Below are 18196 nucleotides of genomic sequence, written 5' to 3' on the forward strand. Positions count from 1 at the left end.
CCACACACACACTTATTCCCTAGTGGCTGCCCAGAGTTCCTAGCAGTCTCCTGCAGTTCCTTTGGGCTTTTCCAACATGGCTGCTTATATCATCAAACCAGCAAGGAGAATCTTTCATCCTAGTCGGCTGAGACAGAAACTTTTCTAATATAACATAAAACAGGGGGATGATCTATCACCTTTGCATATGGTGCTGGTTAGAAGCTAGTCACAGGTCCCTCCCATACTCAGGAGTGGGGATTGTCCAGGACATGGATGCTGGGAGACAGGGATTTATCTCTCTACCACAGTCCACCATCTGACCCCCAAAGATTCCTATCCCTCCTACTTGCAAAATACATTCACACACACACCCAAAGATCTCAAGAGTCTCATCCCATACCGCGTTCAAATGCAGGTCCTGGGTGTGATCTGTAAGGTACAGCTCCTAGGGCACAATTCCTCTCCATCTGTCAAGCTGTGAAACAAGTGATTTGCTCCCCAACACCCGGATAACAATGTTAGAACAGACATGACCAGGAAGGCATAAGATAATAGCTGTAGACATTTGGGTCCAAAAGAGGACGGACGAAATGAAGGGTAAAAAGGACTGACTGAAGTCCAGCTGGACAAACGTTAAGAGTTCCTTGATTAGATTTGCAGCCTGGAAATAATTCTCAACTGTGCCCTCTTGGCTCTTAGTTCCATCCTCGGAGTCATCTCTCTTCTTTCACGAAAGGTAACACATGTTTGCAGTTGAGTAGTTTTATTAACCTGTTTCCTGCCAGTCTTAAGGGTCCGACAGCCCCCTTTTATTTTGTATTCTGTCTCTCTCAATCCAAGTTGGTAGAGTTTCTGCTGAAATAATTTTTTCAAAACTTCGTGGGTCTCCTTGTGGATTCCAATGAAGTTTACTCCTTTAGAAAAAAAGCCACACCCAGGATCCTTTCCAGATAACCTCCCTCTGTGGCTCCTCCTCAGACAGCTGCAAGACCATCCCCTTAAGCTTCCTCGAAGTCCCATGGTTTGGTCCAAAAGCACATCCAAACCTCTTGAAAGAGCTCCTTGTGTGACTGAATACTCTTGCCTTTCAATCTCTCCGAGGTTTTAACAAAAGTTTATATATCTAGTCATACTCTGTTGTCTTCTTCTTGCCACATTATCTTAATTTTAGCCTCTTTTTCCATTTGAAGAGATTGAAAATTTTCAGATTCGTCCAGTGCTGGTTCCTTTTTGTTTAACAATTCTTTCCTCAATTGATCTCTCTTCTCTTCATCTCATTATAAGCAGCAAGAAGAAACCCAGTGGCAACTCCATACTTGGCTTCGACATCTCCCCAGCTCTACAACCACATTCAGCCTTCTGCATAACTGTGGGAGGCGATTTCAAAGTTTTCTACCACTACCTAACAGGATTCCCCTCCTCCAGTTCCCAATAACATGTTCTTCACTTCCTTCTAAGACTTCATGGTCATATCCTTGAAGCCCAGATTTCTGTTAACCCCGAATATAGGGCAGATAGAGCTTTATCTAGAAAAGCATGGCCTGGCTTCCCTCTCTGATGCATGCCAGGAAGCCAGGACCATGCAGAGAGTCAGTTTGTAACTTAAAGCCCATGAGGGGTCAGACCTGAGAGGTATTTCAAGCACTGTTTCTCTCCTCCCTCCATCTATTCCCAAGTATTTGGCATCGACCATCTTTCTACATCCAGAAATAGAAACTCCCAGAAACAACTTAGAAACTCCATAGGACCGCTAGCAGTGCTATGCTTCTTTTAGGGAGAGACAGTGGGAAGAAAATCCTATGGCTATAACTAGAGATAGAAAGAATTCCCAGGTAGTGCAGGCTGAGGCTTTTCAGAGTTTTTGTATCTCATTTGTTCAGAGTATGAGAAGGTCAGAAAATCAGGATAGAGAAGAAGATATTCAAGTATGGTACCTTTATTTGTTTGTTTGCCAAACTAAAATGCTCTAACGGCTTTTTCCATGTCATTAAAATAAGGAAGTTAGGCTAGGGAGCCTCAAAAGGTCTTTTAATCCTAATTTTTGTGCGTGTGAGTCTATGGTTTGAAAAGATGCCATTTAAATTAGTGCTGGTGTTGAAGTGTAACTCTCAAAATATTAGTCTTGGCGCTGAGGCCAAGCCCTTGGTGAAGGTTTAGTTGATAGCTCGGAGTTGTTGACTCCTATTCCAGCCACCCAGAACTCAGGGAAAGCTGAGTGAAAAGTAAGTTCTAAGAATTAGGAGGCCAATTTGGCTAATCAGCAGTCAGCTTATAAATGAAAACGAGCACCTTCCTGGGAACATCACAAATACACACCAAAAATCTGTCACATTCAAATTCCAAGTGTCAGTGTTCGATTTTATAAAATGGATTAGGTCCCCCGACTGGAGATAAGGTAAACCTTCAGATAAAATATCTCCTTTTTCCATCTCCCAACATCTCTTATTTACTTTCCTACCATTAGTAATTCTGCTTCCATGTATGTTTACATTTATTCCAGAGCAGTTGCTTGCATTGTTGTCTTGTTTTTTCACTCAAGTGTAGACTTTAATATGGTGATACTGGAATGCGTCCCCACAGTCCCAGTGGTCTAGGGCTCAGGGCTGAGCCCTTTTTAAAAAACTCTTCAATTTATTCTAATGTGCAGCCAGTCTTGAGAAGCATTGGCCTAGGACATTTTAAAGAGGCTGCTCCTCAGTCTGGCCTCTAGGGGGCAGTCCTGTCCACTAACACAATTCCCAGAACTATGAGAACACGCGGACACTATGGGGACCGGTGAGGCGCCGGAGGCCGAACTTAGGGCAAAAAAAGGCTAGGGCTGATAATTAGAAGCCTGAATAATAATGAGGTCATTGAAGGCAAAATTACTTTTAGATTCTCCTAAACTTTGGGAAACTCTGTGAGCAACACTTTCCTTTTCCTACAAGTGCGATTTTCCTGAGGCCTGTCTTACAACCAGTCCCAGGCTTGTAAACCTCTTCATTGTGAGAACCTGCCCCATTTCATTATCATTTCTTTGGATACGGTTCACTTCGTAACAGTTTCATCCTTTATTACAGCCCCCCTCAGAAGAATAACTTGGTCAGAAGAAGTTGTTCCTTTGTCTTGAGCAGGTCACCCTAACCTTCACATGGGCCCGTTGGTACTCATGTCATCCTTGACTCTTCTGGAATGACAACTGCAGCAGCCAAGATCTCACGGTCTTCTGAAATATTTCTCAGAAATGACTTGGATAAAGGCCACAGAGGTTTTGTGGTTTAAATGTAAAGATGTATCAAAGTAATGGCGAGTTGTGGGGTTGGGAGGAACTGGGTACACGGTTAGTTCAAGGAGCTCAGGAACTGTCGTAATAAACATGCAGCCACCTACCTATCTGGTTAAGAATCAGTAGTGGACTCTGGGACATTGATCTTTTTTGAACATCCTTAAACATCTTTTTTTAATATCCTTAAAAAATAAAGTATTACAAAGAAATTAGAGAAAAATTATACCAATTTAAAAAACGCAATAGGGGCACCTGGGTGGCGCAGCGGTTAAGCGCCTGCCTTCGGCTCAGGGCGTGATCCCGGTGTTGTGGGATCGAGCCCCACATCAGGCTCCTCTGTTATGAGCCTGCTTCTTCCTCTCCCACTCCCCCTGCTTGTGTTTCCTCTCTCGCTGGCTGTCTCTGTCAAATAAATAAATAAAATCTTTAAAAAAAAAAAAAAACGGCAATGGATATGCACAAATAATTTCCAAATTAAAATAATAACAAATACAAAAATGACAAGAATCTAACCTCAGTGATAAGATGCACATGAAAACAACAAGGAAATAATTTTTTTTTCTCTACCAATCGTTAAATAATATTTTTAAGCATTAGATGCTGATGTCATGAAACAAAACTCAGAAAACGCTATAGAAATGTCAGTGTGTATAGTCATTATAAAGGTTATTTGTTAATACGTATAAAATAATTTTACTCAACAATTCTACACCCAGAAATTTATCCTTAAGAAATAGTCAGAATAATGGACCACAAAAAAAGCAAATCTCAATAAGTATTAAAGAATCAATGTCATACCGATCAGGTTCTTTTACTACAGTGAACAAAGTCAGATACTATTACTAAAAAGCCAACTTCAAATAAAAAGAAATGCGCTCCTGAATAATTTATGAAACAAAAAAGAAATTATAATTGAATTGTTAAAATATTTACAACTGAACAATTGTGAAAGGCCCACATTTTAAAACTTGTGCGATGAACCAAAGCTGTACACAGAGAAAATTTTATAGCCTTAAAACTAGATCAAAACAAAAAGACTGAATGTGATGAGCTAAACATTCAATCAGAAAGTTTTAAAAGAGAATAAGAGCATACGACAAAAGTAGGAGGGAAAAAATAGTAATAATAAGAGCTGAAATTAAAGAAATAAAGACAAAGAAGGGAAGGAAAGAGTCATTTTTAAATGGTTCTTTGAAAAGAATCAGAAAATGGACAATTCTCTGATAAAATCTGTCAAGGAAAAAAGCAAGACAGAAAAATGTGTAAAGGAAGATCGTAACTACATAGTAAACATTTAAATAATTACAAGACAATGCAAGGAGTAAATTCATACAAATAAATTTGAAAACTTGTACAAAATGTAAAACTTTCTAAAAATTATAGTCTAGCAAAACGGACAAGAAAAAATTGATAACTTGAATTTATATGTAAATTAAAGAAATTTAAAACTCCATGCATACATATGGTTTCACAGGCAAGTTACATCAAATCCAAGACCAATAATTTCCATACTTGAGTACTGAGAAAGACAAAAACAAGAAGACATTTTATGAGACCAAGAGAACCACAATGACAAAAATAAACAGATAGATTGTACATGACAATTATAGACCAATATTACATATGAAAAGCAATGACTACTCCTAAAACTTACTTACCAAACCAGCATTGGATATTAAAAAGTGTTACCAGTGCACCATGATCGATTAGGATTTATTTCAGGAGTATGAGGAGTGTTTAATATCAGTGCAACATACCGCACATAAAGATATTAACTATAAAAGTCTCTCACTAAATGCAGGAAAGTGATTTGGTCAAGTTTAACATAGTATTTATAATTAAAGGCTTTCCACAAACTAGGAAGAAAAGGGAACTTACTTAACCTGGCAAAGGGAATCTTTGAATTTGTTTTCAAAGTGAGATGTTAAAAGCATTCCCTTAAAAATTTGAAAAAGACAACAATTTCCAATATTATTCTTTCTATTCTACATTTCACTAAATGTCTTAACGAGTGCAGAAAAATAATAAAAACATCAGAACTGGAAAGAGAAAACACATTTACCATTAATCACACATGGCTGACTCCGTTTCTGGGGGAGAAAGTGTACAAATGAGCCTAGAATATCTCTTTCTCCCAGAAAACTAGGAAAACTATCACGGACCACAGAGGTCATATCAAAAAGACCAGGAGCCAGCATGAAAGGATTTCTGCTGGTAAAGATGGGACAATTCCCACAACAAAAAGATCATGAATCCAACAGATTGAAACACACCACGTATGTTTAAATCCATGAGTTCATAAAAGAATCCTCCTCGATTACTTTTGGAGATTTATCGTGGTTGCCTGGGATTTACTTGGGACTATTTCGGGGTTAGTACTGAAAAACCCCATGTCCTGAGGAATCCCCTCCATCTCAGGCAAACAGGAATGGCTGGCCACCCTAAAGGTCACCAGCTCATTATCTTGAAAACTAATAAATGAATGGAAAGAATCACACACTTAACCCCAAAGAAAAATCAAGTAATTGACAAGGAAAATTTATCTTTATAGAAATACTTCAGTTAATGAATGAAGTAGAAATGATATCATTAGAATATCATCATTTTGCAAACCAACTCCTAATCAAACAATAGATCTAGTCATTGTTTATGAACAGTCACTAGCAACACACACACACACACACACACACACACACACACACACACAAGACAATCTGACATTACGTGTCTCCTGAGTAAAGTACACAGCCCCAAGATGTCTGGGATTTGCTTTAAACTAAGCAGAAGTGGGAGACGTCAGATGTGTGTAGGATGAGGAGGGTGAAAACTAACACGATCGGCCATGAGTTGGTAATTGAAGAACCTGGACAATGAGTACGAGTGGTTTCATTACACTATTCTCTCTTCTGTGGATGTTTGCATTTCCCGTAATTAAAAACTTTAAAACAACAGAGCTACATACAAATTGTCAGAAAGGCAAAGACTTATATTTACAGTGTCCACTGAATCGTATTTAAACCAGTCAAAGAGGAAAGAAAACGTTGTCAAACAGTGGTGCTTAAACAAATTCAGGCACGCTGATACGACAGAGTAGTGCGAAGCTGTAAACAGCACATGTTCACATGCAGTGAGTGACTGTGACACGCTCGTGTACATAACGGTAAACAAAAATACTTTAATTTGATCCCAATTCCCTGAAAGTACGCATATTTGCATTAAAAATACTGAAAGAAATACAGCGAAATGTTAACAGTATTTATCTCTGGGTGATGAGATTATGGTTGGATTGTATTGTCTACGTTCTCCTTTTTGGTTATGTCTACATTGGACAAGTTTTCATGATAAACAGCATGCAACATGTTACAGATCAATTAGAGAAGAGAGGCCTGGAGGAAGAGAGGCAAACACAGACGGCAGGAAGTGTGACTCAGCTTGCATGGGCAGAACCCCGGCTTCCAGCTCTATAGAGCAAAACTGCAAGGCCACCCAGCTCCAGTGACACTACAAAGGGCCTGGCAGGTGGCAGGCAGAATAAGAGCCATTGCTCAGGCGGGAAGGACCCCGAGGATGCAGTCCAGGCTGCTGGCTGTGTTATGCACATTGGCGGCCTTCATCCACCTTGGTAAGGAGCGCACCAACCCTGCGGCCAGGGTCCGAGGAAGGAGGTTTGGGAAAGAAGTTAGAAGAGAACATGACTGTGCCTTTCCCCACTTTGTTTTCTGGGTCAAAACCTGAATCTTTGTGACAGCTTTCTTGGCAGCAATGGCAGCAGCTAAGTCCTGTTTTTCTTCTTTTCTACAGGATCCAGATATGCGGACAAGGTCCGTCAATCTCCGAGTACAGTGCGTGGAGAGGAGGGACAGTCTGTGACGTTGGACTGCAGCTTCACACTCAGCTATAACTACTATGTGATGAACTGGTATCACCAGCCTCCCAATGGAAAGATGACTCAAATCATTAGCATGTTTTCTGATAGCAGCAGCCAAAAGCAAGGACGATATGCTCTGTCCTTTCAGAAAGGAAGCAAATCCCTAAAGCTGACCATCACAGGCTTGCAGCCTTCAGACACAGACATCTATTTCTGTGCTGTTGGAGAAACTACACAGTGAGAAGAGTGACAGGGAGAGCCTTACAAAAACCCCCTGCGCTCAGCATGAAACAGCCACCTGCTCCAGGAGCTTAGGAGAAAACAACCCGCAGGACAGGAAAAGGGTAGACAGAAGACACGGTGGGTGGCACTGGTGGGTCTAGAGGAAGCTGATGAATGTTCTAGCAACAATCTTCCCACATCTCGTATCAAAGAAAGAGTTGTGGTTATAAGATCCCACCTCAAAAGCATTGTCATCTCGGAATCTTGGTGCCTGAGGATGACATAGCTGACCGAGATACTCATCTGTCTTTTCCATCTGCCCAATATCCATCCCCCTTTTCTGGTGACAACACCTTGATTTTCCCTGGGTAACCAAGCCACACCTCCTCCTACCCCATATCTGGGTGTAGATGAGGCAGAACCCACCCTTGTGCTCCCTGGCCAATTAACATAGTTCACCTCTCTGACCACAACAATTTGTTCAAGGATAGGTACCTGGCCCAAATCCCCAACCCAAAACTTAATGTGAAATTCTTAGGACTACTGCTGGGGAGGTAAGAGGCGAGGCTGGAAACCTAGAGCTGCCAACAGCCCCCTTCCCACCACAAAGGAAGAGCATGATCCTGAAAAGAGAGGGTGAACTGAGCTCCCACAACATTGTTTGAGGCTCCAGACCCTGCAGTGATTAGAGATCTACTTGGGACTTTTCAGTTGTACACACCATCTGCCTTAGCTTATATTCCCCCAAAGAAGACAAGGATTCAAGTGCAAGTGGTTTAGTTGGGAGGTGATCCCAGGGGCTCTGGGAAGAATGACAGGAAGGGAAATCAGCCAGTGAAGGGCACGTGTGTTCTCAAGCCAGCTGCCACTGCGGGCACCCAGAGTTTCATCCTACCAGGGATTTCTGAGAACCAGTGTGAGACACTTGCTTCAACTTGTCCCACTTGAGAGCCAAAGGAACTAAGGTATTGATACCCCAAATCTCGTGTGTCATGGGTGGAAGATAACTCCTGGGGATACGAGTGCTGATTCCCCAGCACTTAAGTCTGCCAAGCAGGCTGGGCAGTAAGAGAAAGCCCTTAGGCCAAGAAACTCAAGTTCTGGCGGGAGGAAGGGAATAGTGTGCACCCAAGTCATAAGCACAAAGGGCTAGAGGGAAGACACCAAAAATGCAAGATAATTATTTGCTCTTTTCTTATAAATTATTTTGAGTTGGGTTTTCCATCACTTGCAATCAAAAGGGACCTAATTAAAAAAGATAACTCAATAAAGACAACATTGGGTAAAATGAATTAACCAAATAAAATATTTGAAATTTAAACTTTTGGCGTGCTGTAGTTGAGAAAGGTTACAACTCTTCAAACTTTTCATATTAGATCAGTTGTTCAACTCTTTCCTCTCACATGATCCCGGGTAGCAAGGAGGAGGGACTAATCTCACACCTGTACCTATTATTGCCCCCGACATTTAGCTGTTCCCTCCCTTTCCAGACTCTTCCTGCTCTGGGTCACCTTGCTTAGTGCTGCCAGATCAATCTCCCTATAGCATCCATCCAAAGAATCGTGCTTGCTTAAAACTTCTGGATTCCCTGTGACACTGTGCTTTTCCCAAGTCCAAAATTCTGCTCCTGCTGTTTGCCTCTCCTGCAATATGTTTCCTTCCATTTCTACCTTTTGAACTCACTATCTCTCAAAATCTATTTCACACCTTGATGTTTCTGAGGATAGCACAGTAGCATTGAGCATGCCTAGATCTCGTATCTTGGTTTCTTCTTCTTTTTTTTAAAGATTTTATTTATTTATTTATTTATTTGTTTGTTTATTTATTTATTTATGAGAAAAGAGCATGAGCAGGGGGAGGGGCAGTGGGAAAAGCAGACTCACAGAAGCGCAGAGCCTGACAGGGGGCTCGATCCCACGACACTGAGATTATGACCTGAGCCAAAATCAAGAGTCAGATATTCAACTGACTGAGCCACGCAGGTGTGGTTCGTATCTTGGTTTCGAATTCCATTTTTCAATAAAAGGAACCAGAACTCCTTGGAGAAATGGCTGACTCTAGGGCTGAGGCAAGATGAGGCTGAAGCATCTTAGAGCATTCAAAAAAAGAAAAGCACCACCACCATCCATGATGGGGCTATGTTAAAGGGACATAGGAATCAACTGAGAAAGCTCGCTGTGGTCAAAGCTGGAACAATTGGAGCAACAAAATATATCAAGTAGTATTGAATAATAACCCAAAGTTTAAAATGAGTATCCAAGGGTCACTGATATGAATTATTGAATAAATACATGAGGGAGAACAGACCAATCTCCCATGCAGAATTCTAAATATGTAGACACCCCACACTTCCCACTCCTTACGTGTGTGCCTCACACAGTGACTTCCTTGCAAAAGGGACAGTATGGAAAAGGTGACAAAGAGCACCTTTAGAGTGGAAAAACCTGACAAATACCGCCTTAGCCCAGTGATCATGGTCAACATCAACAGAGATAGGTCATGTTGGTAGCATGTCCCCTTGATATGACACGATGAGAAATGGTATTTACCTCCATGGTCTTCCTCCTCAAAACCCATAAACCCCAGTCTAATCATGAGGAAATTACCAGAAAAAATCCCAATTGAGGGCCATTCTACAAAATATCTAACTAATACTCCTCAAAGTTGTCCAGATCTTCAAAAATAAGGAAAATCTGAGAAATTGTCATAGCCAAGAGGGGCCTAAGGAGACATAACTAAATGTAATGTGGTCTCCTAGCGGGATTCTGCAGGAGACAAAGGATATTAGGTAAAATCAAAGTAAGTCTACTAAACTATGAATGTTAATTAATAATAATGTAGTAAAACCAATAATGTATTGTTTTATTAATTGTGGCAACTGTACCATTGTCAGATGTTAATAATAAGGGACACTGGGTGTGTGGTGTATGGAAACTATGTGTACCATCCTCACAACTTTCCGGTAAATCCAAAACTGTCCTAAAATTAAACATCTATTATAAAAACTTACAAAACTGTAGGTTTCATAGGGCCTGCATTTTGTGGAGGGAGAATCACAATTTTACGTATACCCATATCACTATATATACATCAAAAAGAGTCTTGAACTGTGTTGTCCAAGACATAGCCACTAAGTACAGGTGGGTCTTGAACTCTTGAACTCTGACTGGTCCAAACTGAGATGTGCTGTGAGTGTGAAATATACACCAAGTTTCAAAGACTTAGTATGAAGGAAAGAATGTAAACAATCTCATTGGTATCTTTTTATTGACTAAAGTTGAAATGATATTTTGGGTTTATTGGGTTAAATAAAATCTAGTTTTACAATTAATTTTATATATTTATTTATAGTTTCTTCTAATGTGGCTAATAAAACATTGTAATTATGTATGTGGCTCACATTGTATTTCTATTGATAGCAGTGGCCTAAAAGGATAGACATGAAATGTTAACAATAGCTATTCTTAGTAGTGGAATTCAGGGTGATTTTTTTTTTTTAGCTTTCCTTTTTCTAATTTTTCTTCAGTAAATGTGTGTTCCTTGTACCATAAAAAAAGTAATAAAAATAAAAAGACACAAAGAACTATTGCTATGAAATGTCACACTGAAAGACAGAAGCACCGAGCAGAAATGTCAAACTGTAGAGTCCTTAATTAATTAATTATTCACCCATTCATTTGAATATACATATATTAAGTATCCCATGTACAAGGCACTGGGATAGTCGCTGGGAATACAAATACACACAAAAAAGATGAGCTGTAATTATTTCCTTCAATTTCACAGTCCACTTGGGAAATTAAGCTTGTAAATAAAATATTAGAATACTGTATGGTCAGTGATACCGTGGTGATTCCTGTAGGCAATTCGTCTCTATTTCCTGCTTTAAATGTTGCTGTTTTTCTGGCTCCGACCTTAGTCTAATTCTTTGTCCACACCTTGATTACAACAAATACCTATGTCCTAATGACTATGCTTCTAACCTTGCTTTTGCTCTGTACCTCCAGCATCCTTTTGGTTAGATGACCTTTGAGCAATATAAACTGTACAAGCCTAAAACTCATGATGTTTTCACGTCCCCTACTCCAAGCTCTTCTGCCTCTGTATTTCTTGTCTTAGTTAACGATACTCTCTTGTCTCACAGTCCTATATAGAAGGCAAATTTAGTGATTTTACTCAAAATTTTTTAGGCTTAGCCTGGCATAAGCCCACATATCATTTGCCTTTAGCTACCAATTCAACCTCATTGCCTGACACATCTCTCACCAACGTTGACCTGGAAATACCAAAATACTAAATTTAGGAAATATCATGAGCGAATACTTCTCTTGTCTCCATCCTTCCCTCTACCCTTTCCTTTGTTTGGAGTTTCCAAACTCATCATCACCTCCGCATCATGGTCCCCTGACATCCCGCTGAAGCTGTCCTTGATCTTTCAGGCAAAATTAAGGTCTCTCTCTGGATCCCTTTGAAATTTGTACATACCTCCAGAATAACATTCATCTTCTTATGTATTTAGATATTTATTTCCTGCTTCCTCTAGGATATTCAATTCCTCAAGACCAAGAATTATGTCTCTTTCACCTTGATATCCTCAATATTACACAGAACATGACAGGTAGAAGACTCTTAAGTTTACTGAATATTTCCCATCTTCCTTCACCTTTCTTACTCTACTGTGGTCACTCTTAACCCCCAGAATGGTTCCTTGAATGGCCCAAGCAGGCTTCCACCTCTGGGTTTTTTTTACTTGAATATTCTTGCTTCAAATGATTCTCTTCATCCCATCATTCAGATCACTGCTCAAACGCCACCTCATCAGAGAGGTCTTTCCTTCGATCCTATAAGTCAGTACTCACCCAACCCATCCCTCTTTCTCGTTACCCTGTCTCACATCTTTGCATGAGAATCATCATGAGCAGACATCATATTGTATATTTGTTGGCATATTTTTTATCTGTCTATCCACAAGAATATAAGCACCAGGAAGCCCAGGACTTTGCCAGAATTATTAAATAAATAAAGATCTGATGCATGTACAAAAAAATAAATGATGTTATTTATCACTAAGACATGACACTGTCTCTCTTGTATTTCCCCTTCATCTGCTTTTATTCTCATCAAGCCATAAATCTAGGACAAATGAAGGATTAAGACACAAGACTCCAAGAATTGTCAAGTATAATAAGGCTGAGTAAGCAATAATATTATAACTTGCAAAGGGGCAGCAGTTCAGCTAACCATGTATTAAATTTGTTTCAAGAGTGTTTTACCTTCTAATTCATTTATTCAACAAGTATTTATTTCACATCTATCACTCGTTCTTTTTGAAAAGTTAAAAGCTGTCTCATACATTTGTATCCCTGTTTATAGTTTACAAGGTCCTTCTGACACTTACTCCAATGTATCCTCATAAACAATTTCTTGAGGTAAGCAGGTCTTATGAGGAATGAGTTAGTTACAGATTAAGAATCACTGGGTTGTAAAAAATTTCAGCTAGGAAAGTATTCCATCATTTTATTGTTGATACAACTATGTACAGAAGCCCATTATCAATTTATTTATTTCACCCCAGAGAGCTGTAATACACACATTGTCCATCAGTACCAGTCCATTAATTCTCACTTCTGGGATTCCCAGCTTGCTCTAAGCCTCACTGTTAATATGAATATTTCACGGTAGAGTGTACAAACTTTGAGGATAAGTACAATGCTTTCTCAGTTTCTTCTACTTACCTTAAGGCTCTCACACACTGTGTGTTGCTCATAAATATTTGTTAGTAAAGAGAATAGTTATTGAGGTAAAAATTTGTCTATTCAGCAAGTTTTCAAGGCAACTGGGACAGTTAGTCTCCAGAGATGGTCCTCCAATGAACTGTGCCTCCCAATACTCAGACTCTGTGTCGTCCCCTCACCTTGAAATTTGGACTCAACTGTAACCAGTAGAATGTGGCAGAAATGATGTTACATGACTACTGAGGCTCTGTCAGAAGCAGCTTTGTAGTTTCTGTCTCAGTTTCTTGGAACACTCATTCTGGGGGAAGGCAGCTATCACGTAAGCTGTTCTGCTACTTGCATACCACCATGCTGTGAAGAAGCCAAATGAGAGAAAGACGCCTTGTCAGCCCTCACCAATTTCAGGACAACACGCCCAACCCAAGCTCCATCATGTTAACAAGGAAGCCATAGAAGACATCATACCCAGCTGAGCCATCAGATGACTGCAGTCCAGCCGACACCTGACAAGGAACATGAGAGACCTTGAACAAGAAACACAGAGCTAAGCCCACTCAACCCACAGCACTCTAAGAGATGATAATAAAGGTTGGTTTTAAAGCACCTCCGTTTGGGGTAGTTGGTTACACAGCAGCTGTAACTTACCATTTTACAAAACCCTTGTCTCCTGGTGAAAGAGCATCTATTTGGGGGACCAGGACCACCAATTTGGCAGCTCTCTTTTTCTAGGCACCTTTCAAAATTGGAAGCCTTTCAAATCACTCAGTACATAGGTCTAGGCTAATAACAACACAGCCAAATAAGGCATATGTTGCCTCCAAAATCCGGTGCAACACGGCCGGTATTGTGACTCTTTCTTAATGGTAGGAGAGACCAGATGTAGCAGTTTGACCTTGACCCAGCAAGAGATATCTCAACTTGTCCCAGACCATGGAAACCCAAAAAACTTATTTGAAGGAGCAAGACCCTAAATTTTTCTGGAATGTATGTCCTGCCCTTTAGCATATATATGTCTTACCAAGGTGTCTAAAGTAGTTGGTCCATCAAGGTAGTGGATCCATGTGATGTCTTGTGGAGAAGCGATCAGTTTGCTGTGGAATAGGACGGATAAGGTGGGGAGGACTGATAGATCCTTAAAGTGAAACAATGAAGGTATACATCTGGCCCTTCTGGGTGAAAAAAAATGCTTCCAGTAGTCTCTGCTAGTATGTACATAGAGCAACAAAATTATTTTCCATTTCAAGTCCCAAATCAAGGGATTTGTTGATTTAATCCAGCAATGAAACCACATTTGGAACAGCAGCTGCAATTCTATTCACCATCTGATTAAGTTTACAGAAATCTTTTGTCATTCTTCTAGAGCCATCCACCTTTGACTCGGACCAAATAGATGGGGTGATGGAGTTGTGCTGGAGTCTCTACAGTTCCTCTGGGATGCAGTACTACTTTGGATCTACTGTTTTGGAACACAGTGGCAGTTCTCGTGTCTTCTACTTGCCCTCATTCCACAGATCAGATAACACTTGTAGTGATTCTGCTATTCGTTGAGTGTGTCTCTTTCAATTAGGTATTCTAGAACTTGGGAAATAACCATTAGATGAGTTCAGAGCCCAGCTAGATACACTGTCAGATGGACCTGAGCCAAAATACCATTAGTCATTCAGCCTTAATAAACCCCTACTTTGATAAATAGTGTCGTGACATACTGGGTTTCCAAGACTTAGTATCATTTCAGAGCCAGTGTCCAGAAATCCCCCAAAAAGTCTAGTTATTTTCCCTTCCCTCATGCCTTATCACCTTGGTAGATGGCTGCAGGTCTTTTGGGAGAAGGGAAGAATGAAAATTTGCAATTATATAAAATTTTTAAATTTTTTAAATTACATAAACTTAAAATTTTAAATTGTATAAACTTTTGGCCATATAAATATAAATTAGGAAGATCTTACAATTCTGTTGGCATGTAAGACACCTCATTATTTTGTACTTGTCCCCATGGGGCCTGCCCTGTGTCTGGCTGTAGATACAGGAACAATGGAAGATATTGAGGGTGTGTCTCGAGGAGTCTCAGCCTTTATCCATTATCCAGACAATAGGTCATCACAGGTTCTTCAAGCAGGGAGGGACTAAACTCCTCGGACAAGGGAGGAAGTCGGCTTTGGCAGAAAGGAGACTGAGGGGCTGCAAGGCCTCAATTTCATCAGAGTCTGCCCACATGTTCCTATCTCAGTTTTCAGGAGCCTAAGTCAATTCCAATCAATGCCCTAACTTTAACCATAAGAGGTCTTGAATCAAATTGGTATTATCCAGCTACCCATAAGATTAGCCTTTGGGTTTGGTTTTCAGAAATATCAGACCCTGCAGCTATGAGAAATACGGATTTCCATCAAGACAGTCACAGAAACTTTCCAGCTCCTTGCCTGGACCTTGAGTTGAAAAGGTATTGCCCTTAGTTCATTATTTTCTTTCTCCAATTTCTCTAAGGCACTTAGAAGCAGCCCACAGCCCTTGTACTCTTTATTTGCATTAAATTGTTCTATGGCGACAGCTACCTGGTAACCCTGATTTTGTGCTCCCTGGCTCTACCACTTGCCAGGGGCCGGCTGATGACCCCCCCCAGCCCCTCGGTCTGTCTTCCCATATGTCCCCTCAGATTCATTTCTCCACACGTCCTACCTTCCAGAAAGTGGTCGATTTTCTGTTCATAGAGTTGCTGCTATTCTTTTCTCCGATCTCCTGTTGAGTTTGTAGGTGTTCAGAATGTTTTGATAACTATCTAGCTGAAACCTGGGACCAGATGAAATTTAGATCTCCTACTGCTCTGCCATCTTGCTAGCCCCTCCCTCAAAAATTTTTTTAAAGTGGTACAAATATATTAATTAAAAAAAAAGGGCAGTTTTAAAATTTGGAGGGTATAGTTTCACACTCTTCTGAAAAGAGTCCTAAAAGGATTTGACAATATGAATTTGGATGGGAGGGTGTTCTAGGCAGAGGGGAAAGCTTGTGTACGAGTGGCAGGCAAGCCTCGGATGTGCTCAAGGCATGCAGTAAGTCAGCAAGGACGGGAGAGGGAAGAGAGGGAAGAGAAGGTGTGTTGGGTGCCGATTTTTTGGACTTTGAACTCCAGATTAAGGAACGTGCCTTTATTTTACATTCATTGGAGGGTCCTATAGATTCTCTGTAATTTTGGCTGTGCTGTGGATGAGGAAGAAGAGGACAAAAATCTAGTCAGGAAATCAAGAGAGACATTCTAAAAGTGGAGGGGACAGAATTTGACGTCTTAGCACGTGGAGACAGTGAGGAACAGAAAGGACGCATAAATGATCCATATTTTAAAGTTTAAGCGCTTGGGAATGTTAATGCCATGCATAAGCAAAGAAGCAAAGAAGTCATAGAAATTTCTACTAGGATTTAGGGGTAAAGAGAATGTCATTTTTTTTTCCTTTCATATTTTCTGACATAACAGAATTCCAAGGTTGCTGACACATTCTCATCCTTTTCAACCTTTAATAAGGCATTTTTATATCTCACAAGGTAGTCAGAGTGGTGGAAGTAAGGTATACATTTGTTTCTTTTTTAAAAGATTTTATTTATTTATTTGAGAGAGAGAGAATGAGCAGGGGAGGGCAAGGGGCAGAAGGAGAGGGAGAAGCAGGCTCCCCACTGAGCAAGGAACCCATCCAGGCTTGGGCTCCATCCCAGGACCCTGGGATCTTGACCTGAGACTAAGGCAGACGCTTAACTGACTGAGCCTGCCAGGCACCCTATACATTTATTTCTAAACAAATAATGTCAGGGGTGCCTGGCTGGCTCTTGATCTCCGGGGTGTGAGTTTGAGCCCCATGTTGGGTGTAGAGTACTTAAAAATGAGAGGTGTGGTAGCAACGGTGATGCAGGCAGTCGCCGAGACTGTAGTTACTTATTTTCGCTGGTGGCCCCTCTACCTGCCCTTATTCTCTTCAGAGCAGACTTCACTTCCTGGTTCCTCAGGGTATAGATAAGGGGGTTCAGAAATGGAGTGACAACAGTGTAAAACACGGCCACTGCTCCATCCAGGGGACTCTTGGAGCCAGCCCTGAGGTAGATGAAGATACAGGGCACGTAGTAGACGGTGACCACGGTTAAGTGGGAGCCACAGGTGGAGAAGGCTCGGCGCCGCCCATCAGCAGTGCGAATCTTCAGGATGGCATGGACTATGTTGGCATAGGAGAGTAGAATTAACATGAAGCAACTGGCGGCCACCACCCCAATGTCCACAAAGGTCACAAGCTCATTGATGGTTGTGTCAGCACAGGCCAGTCTCAATACCGCAGGGTTGTCACAGATAAAGTAATCCACCTGGTTGGGCCCACAGTAGGGCAGGCAGAAGGTCAAGGTGGCCTGGATAGACCCATGGATGGATCCTGCCACCCAAGTTCCAGCCACGAGGCTGGTGCATAACCTCCCATTCATGAGCATGGGGTAGCGCAGGGGCTGGCATATTGCCAGGTACCTGTCGTAGGCCATCAGGGTGTAGAGGAAGCACTGGGTACTGCCCAGGAAGTGAAAGAAATACAGCTGAGCCACACAGCCACCAAAGGGGATTGCCTTGCTGGCGGGAGTAAAATCCAATATTAACCGAGGGACGATGACTGAGAAGAGTCACATGTCCAGGAATGAGAGCACGGCCAGAAGAATGTACATGGGGCGAGCCTGGAGCTTTGGGTCAGCCCACACAGTGAGCAGAATGAGCAGGTTTCCCAGCTGAGTCAGGTCGCAAATGATGAAGAAGACCAGGAAGAGGAGGGTCCTCAGACTTGGGGGTTGAGGTAAGCCCAGGAGAATGAAGTCTGTCACCACCGTGTCCAGGGATGTATTTGTGGTCTCTCCCATGTCTTTCTGTAGTCTGCTAAGATGAATGGTGAAGTCAGACAAGGGAAATATACACAGGCAGGAGGCAAGAGAATGCTTTGTCTGATGGTTAATGCCTAAGAATGATGACATAAACAGAATACTGTTACAACTTACTTTTTAAATTTCATTTTCTTTTTTCTTTCTTCCTTTCTTTCTTCCTTCCTTTCTTTCTTTCTTTCTTTCTTTCTTTCTTTCTTTCTTTCTTTCTTTCCTTCTTTCTTCCTCCCTTCCTTC

The 18196-nt window shown here is 41.1% G+C and overlaps 1 protein-coding gene and 1 gene segment (V, D, J or C); one reads left to right on the top strand and one right to left on the bottom strand.

Annotated features, from left to right (window-relative positions):
• Positions 1–6814: 6814 nt before the first annotated feature.
• On the top strand, positions 6815–7356 carry LOC113249106 (T cell receptor delta variable 1-like). The segment is given in 2 exon segments: positions 6815–6869; positions 7049–7356. Coding segments are annotated over 2 exon segments (363 nt in total).
• Positions 7357–16984: 9628 nt separating this feature from the next.
• On the bottom strand, positions 16985–17941 carry LOC113249107 (olfactory receptor 10G2-like). Its single transcript, XM_026490666.3, is given in 1 exon segment — positions 16985–17941. A coding segment is annotated over 1 exon segment (957 nt).
• Positions 17942–18196: the final 255 nt, after the last annotated feature.

This window comes from Ursus arctos, unplaced genomic scaffold, assembly GCF_023065955.2.
Source record: "Ursus arctos isolate Adak ecotype North America unplaced genomic scaffold, UrsArc2.0 scaffold_17, whole genome shotgun sequence".
Taxonomy (NCBI): Eukaryota; Metazoa; Chordata; class Mammalia; order Carnivora; family Ursidae; genus Ursus; species Ursus arctos.